The 9331-nt window shown below is 52.1% G+C and overlaps 2 protein-coding genes across 9 annotated transcripts; one reads left to right on the forward strand and one right to left on the reverse strand.

Moving 5' to 3' along the window:
* Positions 1–84: 84 nt before the first annotated feature.
* On the reverse strand, positions 85–4396 carry VPS37C (VPS37C subunit of ESCRT-I). Of its 6 annotated transcripts, none has more exons than XM_056493126.1 (6): positions 3979–4396; positions 3091–3220; positions 2391–2495; positions 2150–2321; positions 1842–1924; positions 85–1594 (listed from the first exon to the last, which is right to left on the reverse strand). In XM_056493126.1, exons 3-6 carry the CDS (start codon positions 2481–2483, stop codon positions 884–886), a joined length of 1059 nt encoding a protein of 352 aa, XP_056349101.1. In that variant the 5' UTR covers positions 2484–2495; positions 3091–3220; positions 3979–4396; the 3' UTR covers positions 85–883. The 6 variants fall into 6 exon arrangements, with proteins under 6 accessions (XP_056349101.1, XP_056349104.1, XP_056349106.1 ...); XM_056493129.1 differs by having other exon boundaries at positions 3091–3225; positions 3979–4393; XM_056493131.1 differs by having other exon boundaries at positions 3124–3220; positions 3979–4374.
* Positions 3641–9274, forward strand: LOC130253995 (pepsin A-like). Of its 3 annotated transcripts, none has more exons than XM_056493117.1 (11): positions 3641–3790; positions 4759–4822; positions 7089–7267; positions 7360–7504; positions 7688–7805; positions 7918–8036; positions 8119–8318; positions 8440–8556; positions 8631–8769; positions 8844–8936; positions 9022–9274. In XM_056493117.1, the coding sequence occupies exons 3-11, from the start codon at positions 7212–7214 to the stop codon at positions 9169–9171; spliced, it is 1137 nt and encodes a 378-aa protein (XP_056349092.1). In that variant the 5' UTR covers positions 3641–3790; positions 4759–4822; positions 7089–7211; the 3' UTR covers positions 9172–9274. The 3 variants fall into 3 exon arrangements, with proteins under 3 accessions (XP_056349092.1, XP_056349091.1, XP_056349093.1); XM_056493116.1 differs by having other exon boundaries at positions 7111–7267; XM_056493118.1 differs by having other exon boundaries at positions 3645–3790; positions 7042–7267.
* Positions 9275–9331: the final 57 nt, after the last annotated feature.

Here is a 9331-nt window from a genome sequence, read left to right on the forward strand (position 1 = left end):
TGGATGCCAGGAAGGGATAAAGGGATCAATCCTTATCCGGATGCTCTGTTGTTTCCCAAAGTAACCATGGTCACGACTCCAGAGTGCAATTAATTCATCCAGTTTTATTACTCTAATTAATCCCAGGGATGGAATTGCTTCCATCAATCCCTCTTCCTAGTCCATTAGTAATCGTTCCTTATAAATAACTTAAAGGGATACAGGCAGGATTTGAAGGATAAAGTGCTGAGCAAAGCAAATCCCGTTCCCATCATTTGTCATTCCCTCCATTTCCAAGTGTTTCCTGAGAAGGGGGATGTGAGGAGCCTGAAAAACCACACAGGAGGTCGGGAATACTGGAGGCTGCCCAGGCCCAGGTGGGAATCACCAACTGCCACTGACAGCCCTGGAATGGTTTGGGTGGAAAGGGATCTTAGGGATCAGCCACTTCCAATCCCTTTCCACTAACCCAGGTTGCTCCAAGCCCTCTCCAGCCTGGCCTCAGACATTTCCAGGGATGGAGCAGCCATGACTTCCCTGGGAAATCCATCACTCCAGGATGTCATCGCCATCACAGGGAAGGATTTCTTCCCAAATCTCATCTAAACCACCCTTTAACAGTCTGAAGCCGTTCCCCATTATCCCATCACTCCAAGTCCTTGTCCAGTTCTTTTGGAACCACGCTAGGCACTGGAAGGTGCTCCAAGGTTTCCCTGGAGGTTTCTCCTCTCTGGATTTCTGCCGGTCTGGCTCTACCTCTTGCTCCGACCTCCGGAGCCCGATTCTTATCCCGTCTAATTCCTTCGCACCGACGGACCCAGGAGCAACACTCTGGGATCCCTCCCCTTCCTCAGTCCCCAGAAAAAGGAGGAATCAGCACAGGATGTTCCTCAGAAGTCCTGGATTAGTATCCAGGCCAGGTAGGACGCTGAGGGTTTGGAGGCGGGGGGTATCCAAAGGGTGGTGGAGGCCCGGGATAGGGAGCCTGCGTTGGGATCGGGAAATTTGGGAGAGGGGGCTGAGTGGGGTATGGACACTGCGGTCTCCCTGCTCCAGGTGGGATGTAGGGAGAGTATCCTGGTCTGGCAGGGGGAGGAGAGGGATGGGGAGCAGGATAGGGCAAGGGCTGTGGTGGGCCCCGGGATGGAGACCAGGAAAAGCCTGCCGAGGTGGATTTGGGATACCCTGGCGCTGAGTCAACTGCGGAAGCCGCTGGATACCCGGGAGCTGGAGGAAGCGGGTAGGGAAAGGCGGGCTGGGAGCTGGGCTGGGAGGAAGCCACATGTCCCACAGCGGCTGGAGATCCCGGGAAAGGGGCAGGAGGCAGCGCTCCGTGGGCTGTGGGGCCGGGCGGAAGGGTCGGGGCTGGGCTGTAGGGCAGAGGGAAGGCCTGAGATCCCGGTGGGAAGGGCTTTGGTGGATCTGTGGGAACGTGAGGAGGAACAGGAGGCTGAGAGTCCCTGGTGCGCTCCTGGGATCCCTCCGACTTCCTCACGATCTCCTGCAGCTTTTCCACTCGGACCCGGCGCAGGTGGGACAACTTCCTCATCCCGGAAAACTGCTCCAGGAATGTCTCCAGGGGCACCTCGCCCTCCAGGAATTTCTCAGCCATTTTCTGGAAGAGAGGAACAGCCTTGGGCTTATCCCTGCATCCCTCTGCTCCTCACCCCTAACCCTGATTTAGGTCTCTCCCAGCCACATCCCAAGGAGAAGCATCCACACACTAACAAGGATGGATCCAGTTCTTTGGAGAAAACCCAGCAGACTCCAATGATAATCCATGATTTTAAGGACTTGGTTTATTTGCAAGTCTTTGAGGATTAATCACTGGAATTCCCAATGGATATAAATCCCAAACTCACCTCAGATTCCTCTTCAATCTTCTGGCTTTCCACCTGGAGAAGATCCAGCAAAGTCTGAGGTTGCAGCGCTGCTGAGAATTTCTCTGGGAAAACCAAGGGGGAAAAGAAAGCAAGAAAAAATCACTATCACAGAACAGAAACCAGGGAAAAACCAGCAAAAAGACCACAGGAACAGGCTTGGGAATTGCTGATGAAAGGTGGAAAATCCAAGAGGAATAACATCATCGATCTCTGGAAAAAAGCAGCCAGAAAAAAAAGCAGTCTTCCAGGAAGCAGAACCCTTCCTGGGGAAAGATGCCAGTGCTCACCCAGCTTTTCCTTCTGCTCCCTGCACCTCCCAGCCAGCTCCTGCAGCTCCTGGTATTTCTTGGAGAGGTCACTGCGCCCCGTCTCCAGTGGCACCTGGAATTTCAGGTTCTGCTCGGCCAAGCTCCGGTTGGCAGCCAGGGCCATCTCCCTTTCCAGCTGGAGCTCCTGAACCTGTGGAATTCAGGATGGTGAGCATGGGAAGGGGACAAGGACACCCTGCAGCCACCTCCTGCCACAAACCTCCTGGGATTCCAAAGCCAAGCGCTCAATCTCCTGGGAATCCTCCTGCAGCTCACGGAGCTCCTCCACTGTCCGGTTCTTCAGCGTATCCATCCTCCCAGATTCCTGGGACACAAAAAAAGAGGCAAACCAATCCCCAAATCCAACTGGGAATAGGTTTCCAACTGAAACCCAGGCTTGTTAATGTCCTCAGGCAGCTCTGCAGAGTTCCATTAACTGAGAGGGAGAAACAACATTCCCACTAACTCCTGCTTGGGAAGAGAGTTTTCCCCCCCTTTCCCAAGCCTATTTGGATGGAATTCTGTGTGTCCCAGAGTGTTTTGTCAAGTAAATAATCCACCCACAGCCTTGACTTGTAAATTCCAGTTGGATGTTTCCATCCCCCTCCAGAATCCAGCTCGTTCCAGACTCCATCCCATCCCATTTTACCAAGGAAACCGGGATCTGGCCATATCCCACCATGCTCACAAGGCTGGGAAGGACCTCAGGGATCATCTAATGCCACCTTCCTGCCACGGAATGCAGTGAAATAGCAAAAAGATCAGGGAAATTACGGACTTCTTTCACCATATCCATAATTCATCCCAAGTATTCCCAGCTGTCTGATACGTTTAGCAAGTATCCCGTGTCTGGTGTAAATTCCAAGAGGTGGGATGGAATAATATGGGAATGCCCTAAAAACCGAGGAAACACAACACACCTGTGCTGTCCTACGCGCTCCCAGCTATTCTACCTCCCATTCAGGTGGAACATCCCAAGGATATCACGCCGGGAATGCCGCAACAGCCACGCTTATGCTCAGGGTTGCCCAATCCACGATCCAGATAAACCTGTCCTAGGGAAAAACTGGGAATTAAGTTCCGCGCTGCAGGTGTGGGGCAGAAATCACCTGATGTGGGTTTTTTAGGGGGTTATTAGCTAAGTTTCACGGAGTTTAAGAGGGAAAAGCGGGAATGGTGGGAGTGGGAAAGAAGCATCCACAGGCGCTCAGGAAGGTGAACACAAAGGGCTGCCCACCTGAGGGGCTGCAGCGAGTACCATAGCGGAAGCACCGCCATTACCCCATTATCCTGCCTTTATTCCCGTTATTTCTGTTATTCCCGTTATTCCCGTTCCCGGCCCTCCCCCGGACTCACCAAGCAGCCACCGAGACCCTCCGCTCGCCGCAGCTTCCGGCTTCCGGCATAAACCGGAAATGGGCGGGGCCATCGCGGGGTGGGGGGCTGGAGGCGCGCGCACCTCCCCCCCTCGGCGTGAGGGGGGTGGTTCCTCCCGGCGCCGCCATGTTGGGGGGGGCGGGAGCACGCATCAATTTAATGGAGTTTTTAAATCAACAATCGCTCTTTGGCTACCCGCGGGGCTCTCCCCGAGCTGTAGCTGCTCTAGGAATTATATCCTTCGTGTTTCCGGGGTGCAAGGGGCTCCGGGAGAGCTGCAGAGGGGTTTTGGAGAAGAGCGTGGAGCGATAGGGAAAGTTGGGAAGGCTCCGCGTGGCCACAGGGCGGGTTTAAGTTGGAAAGTGGGAATGTATCCTTCCCTGTGAGGGTGGCAAAGGAAGGTGTCCCGAGAAGCTGCGGTTGCTCCATACCTGGAAGTGTCCAAGGCCAGGTTGGAAGTGGTTTAGGAAGCACATACAGACCTCGGCAATATCCCAAAAGTTCATAAATTGTCAGGTTCTTCCATCTGGATCCAAGAGATCAAAGCAAACTCCTCTGGAATAACTGGTTAGCTCCTCCTCGCGTGACACAAGAATATTCCTGAGAAAGCTCCGGTCCCATCACCCACTTCAGAAACACAACTTTTCCAAAGTATGCTGGGAAAATAATCCACTTTTCCACCTGTAACGCCACATTCCCAAAACCGGAGCAAGGATGAGGCAGGGGAAGAGGTCCATGATTTCTGCTCGTTCAGGAGAGTTTGGAAGTCTGGGCAAGGTCACCCAGCTGTTCCAGAAGTGCTGGCATCTGGGAAAGGCACCTCTGATCCCGTCACCTGAGAGCTGTTGTGTAACAAATGGGAGTCATATGATCCCAAATAATTCCGGATAAATCAAGGACAGTTTGTTCCCAGCGTGGCTGATAACCGGGTCAAACCCCCAGTGCCATGGGAAAGAAAAGAGACTTGACTTTCCGAAGGGAAAAAAAAAACATTTTCCAGGCTTCTTTTGGAGCAGTTTCCATAGACCTAGAAAAGCTGGAAAATGTATAATTAACATTTTATGTTAAAACACAAGGTTTGAGGAGAGGAAAAATTGTGTTTGGGTTTGCACAGAAAAAAGTGCTATACAGAAATAAATTTAGGATAAACAGGTGGGTTTGGAAGGATATTCCCATTAGCTACTTATTAATATCCTTAATTTCCACAAAAGATGGTTCCACATGTTTTTTTCCCTTGGATGGCATCTTAATCCCAGCCAAAATCACCCACAGCAGGTAGGAAAAGTTGACCTGAGCACCCTGAGGTCCCATTCTGCAGAATTCCATTCCCACAAGGATCAGCCAAGATCCCTGGGCTTCCTTGATAAGTTAATTAAATATTTTTAATCCAATCCCGGAAATCTGACACCTTGGGACCGTCAGATTTCCCTCCTTTCATCTGACAGCTCTGATAAAGCACCCTGGTGATAAAAGCCTTTAGGGAAGGGACAAGAAAAACTGGGAACAGGGCCTGGAAAAGTTGACTTCATTAATCCATTTCCAAGAAAAGCTCTGTCTCCATAAGGGGATTTTAAGGGGAGGAGGCTGCAGAGATAAAATTAAGGAAGTTTTGTCAGAACAGGTTTTGATGTCCCAAAAGCCTGAGAATTCCTGTTTGATCCAGAGGAGGATTCTCATGGAAGTTAAATTTATCCTAAGGGGAGTTTCCACATCAAAATGACATGAAAAATCTGAATTTTCCCAGTTACAGCTTAAGTTTTGGGAGGGTTTTATTGCCTGGAAATCCTCACCCAGCCCCGGCCGCATCAACCAGGAGGAAAAGCTTCCAGATCCATCTTTCCAGCTGGGGGTTTTTGGGATCTCCCCATGCTGTGGTGCCCTCTGGTGCCAAGGAAAGCTGTGGCAGGGAGGCCTCCTGCTCCCATCCAATGTGCTCCCAGCACTGGGATGGATTATTCCAGGATCCAGCATCTCCTGCCCTCCATTTCCCCAACCGAGGTCAGGACAATCAAGAATTCCTCTACCAAGAAGCTGTTTCATGCCCTAAAAGGGGTTATTTTTCCATCCTCCCAGATTTTATTCTGGATTTAATTAGTGCTAAATAGCAATTCCCATTTTTTTCCCAGTCCTGAATTCCAGAGCTTCTTCCTTCTGTGGATATCATCCATCCAAAAATCCATCCCTGTTGGATCCATTGTTCTACTTTGATGGGATTTACCAGCAGCAGAATAAGATTCTCCTAAAACTTCCCATAATTGGGCAAATGTTGTTGGTTTTTTTGGTTTTTTTTTTTTTTTTTTTTTTTTTTTTTTTGTTTTTCTTTTTTTTTTTTTCATTGAGAAAACAGGAATCCTGATCCCTGGGGATGGCAGTTCTGGGAATTAAATGGATAAATAGCTCTGGGACAAATTCATATTTTTGTTTTCTCTACTATTTTGGTCAAAAAAGGAGGAAAACTTGGTAACTCCAAAATCTACAGGGACACATTCCAGGTTGGTTTCTCCAGCCTGGCTTGGGACACTTCCAGGGATGAGGCAGCCACAGCTTCTCTGGAAAATCCATTCCATGGCCTCACCAGCCTCACAGGCAAGAGTTTCTTCCCAATATCCTGTTTTCCAGTTTGAAGACATTCCCCTTGTGCTGTCAGTCCATTCCCACATCCAAAGTCCCTGAACTGGGGGAAAACTGGGACAAGCTGGGGGAAAGCCAAGCTCTGGATGCCTCTGGATGAAGGTCACCAGAGTGGGATTGGGCACCTTGGCTTTGGTCACAGCACCACGTGCTGGATCCATGGCTTCTGGAACGGTCACCTTGTCCTGGAGGAGATCAAAGGCTCCCTAAGGCTGGAGCTGGCATTCCTCCCTTGGAATCAGCCCCATCCCAGCTTGGAATGATAAAAGAATATGAGGATACGGTGCTAGGTTGCACTGGAGGGGTGAAATGAAGAACCTGGATGGGGGATATTGGGAGAAAAGGGATGGAGCACTGGCTTATACTTGAGGGGAAAAACAAGGAGGATGGGATGTGTTGTAGAGGGCTGGAAAAGAGAAAGACCTGGCTGATTCCCAGAATGGAAAATCTGGACCTGGCAGCCTGAAAATCCTTTATGGAGCCCTGGCATGAGGAGGAGAAGGATCTGGAGAGACCTTGGAGCCTCTTCCAGTGCTTTAAGGAGCTCCAGGAGAGCTGGAGAGGGACTTTGGAAAAGGACCTGGAGTGGCAGAACAAGGGGGAATGGCTTCCTACTAGCAGAGAACAGGTTAGATAGGATATTGGGAAGAAATTCTTCCTTGCGAGGGTGGTGAGGCATTTCTGGGAATGGAATTCCCGGGGAAGCTGTGGCTGCCCCATTCCTGGAAGCATCTGGCTCAAACCCTCTGGTGAGGAATTAGAGGGTTTAGGGGACAAACAACCCTGTATTCCCACCAGCTCCCACAGAATAACCTGGAGTGTTTCCCGCCCATCCCAACATACCCATGGCCTGAATCCCACAGGAATTTGGGGATCCCCCAGCTTGACATTCCCCCCCGCCTTCCTTAAGGACGTTTTGATAACCATCCCAGGAGCAGTTTGCCTTTCTTATCGGGGCCTCCGGCCAAACACCGGAGCTGGGATATAAGGAGTGGGGCCGGGATCGGAGGCACATTTTCTGTGAGTTCCCACCATGAAGCTGCTCCTGCTCCTCACCCTGGTGAGCCTGGCCCAGGGCTTCCAGACCAGGTGAGCCCCAAGGGGTCCCCAAAACAGGGATGTGGGATCACCGGTGACCCCGGTGGCGCATCCCAGTGACGCATCCTGGTCCCTGTCCACAGGGTGCCACTGAGGAAGATGAAGTCGCTGCGGCAGAGGCTACAGGAGCAGGGGTTGCTGGAGAGTTACCTGAAGCAGCATCCCTACAACCTGGCTGCCAAGTATTTCCCGGGCATCGCTGTGGAGCCCCTGGAGAACTACATGGATGTGAGGGGCTGGGATTGGGAACTGGGATCAGGGAGCACAGGGGGACACTGGCCCTTTCCCCATCCCACTGGCTTGAGATTCATCCCACTAGTCCCTTCCTCATCCCTTTAACTCATCCCATTAGCCCCTTATCCATTCTCCTTTCCCCATCCGATTAACCTCTTCCCAATCCCATTCCAACAGGATGAGTACTTTGGCACCATCTCCATTGGGACCCCAGCTCAGGAATTCACCGTGGTCTTTGACACCGGCTCCTCCAACCTCTGGGTTCCCTCAGTCTTCTGCTCCAGCCCAGCCTGCAGTAGGTGTCTGGAATGAGGCTGGAATGTGTCCTTTGGGAGTCCTGCATGGCTCTGCCCAGTCTTTCCCAAAGGACAAATCCCAGGCAATCCCCGTCCTTCCCACCTCCACAGGGAATCACAACCGCTTCAATCCCTCGGAATCCTCCACGTTTCTCAGCACCAATGACACCCTGTTCATCGCCTACGGCACGGGAAGCATGACTGGAATCCTGGGATATGACACTGTCAATGTACGGCCAGGTGCTCCAGCCCCCTCATCCCATGGGATCCCATGGGATTGTGCTCAACCCACACCTGTCTCCTTTCTCCCAGGTTGCCGGCATCAACGTCCGCAACCAGATTTTTGGGCTGGCTGAGACGGAGCCAGGAGATTTCTTCTACTACACCCCCTTTGACGGCATCCTGGGATTGGCATTCCCAAGCATTGCCTCCTCCGGAGCCACGCCTGTCTTCGACAACATGATGATGGAAAACCTTGTGGATAGGAATCTTTTCTCTGTCTACCTGAGCAGGTAAATCCCAGCCAAAGCTGCTGAGGATTTCTCCTTTTTCCCCTTACACTGGCCCTATTTTTCAATGGGAATGGGGGCATTTGCGGGCTGGGAACCACCCCGGATGGATCCCCCTTTCCAGGGACAGCCAAGCTGGGAGCTTCGTCCTCTTTGGTGCCATCGATCCCTACTACACCACCAAAGGCATCTCCTGGATCCCCCTCTCTGCCGAAACCTACTGGCAGATCGCCATGGAGAGGTATTCCCAGTATTCCCTGCCCTCCAGCTGGTGTTTTAGGGGAGTCCAGGCTCACCCTGCATCCCTCTTTCCAGTGTCTCTGCCAACGGGGCTCCAGTGGCCTGTTCCTCGGGATGCCAGGCCATCGTGGATACAGGAACCACTCTGTTAGCTGTTCCTATCCGGGCCTACCGAACCCTCATGGCGCTCCTTGGTGCCAGCTCCAGTGGCGAGGTGAGGCCTCAGGATGCTCCCTAGGACATTTGATCCCAGCTGGAATGGCTGCTAACTTGCCATGTCCTCCCCAGATCAGCTGTGAGGCTGCCAGCAACCTTCCCAACCTCATCTTCCACATCCACGGCAAAGAATTCCCAGTGCCGCCCAGAGCCTACGTGTTAAGGGTGAGCATCACTAGAAATGGGTTTGTGGGGATACAGGGAGGGATCCAACAGCTGGTGACCACCCCATTCCATGTCCTTGGAGCAGAGTAATGGGTTCTGCAGTCTGGGATTGCAAGGCATGGATGTGCCCACGGAGGAGGGTGAGCTCTGGATCCTGGGGGATGTCTTTATCCGGGAATATTACGTCATCTTCGACAGGGCCAACAACAAGGTGGGGCTGTCCCAGCTGCCCTGAGCTGGGATGGGAATCTCAGGTGTTCCCAGCTCGGTGGCTGGCAGGGCTTGTCCCTTTCCTGGCACTCCTGCCACCACCGAGGACAATAAAGGTGTGGAGAAGCCCCCCTGTGCCTGCTGTGTCTCTCTGGGAAAGGCCACCACATCCCTGGGAATGTGTC

The sequence above is a fragment of the Oenanthe melanoleuca genome, chromosome 5 (assembly GCF_029582105.1).
Source record: "Oenanthe melanoleuca isolate GR-GAL-2019-014 chromosome 5, OMel1.0, whole genome shotgun sequence".
NCBI classification, from domain to species: domain Eukaryota; kingdom Metazoa; phylum Chordata; class Aves; order Passeriformes; family Muscicapidae; genus Oenanthe; species Oenanthe melanoleuca.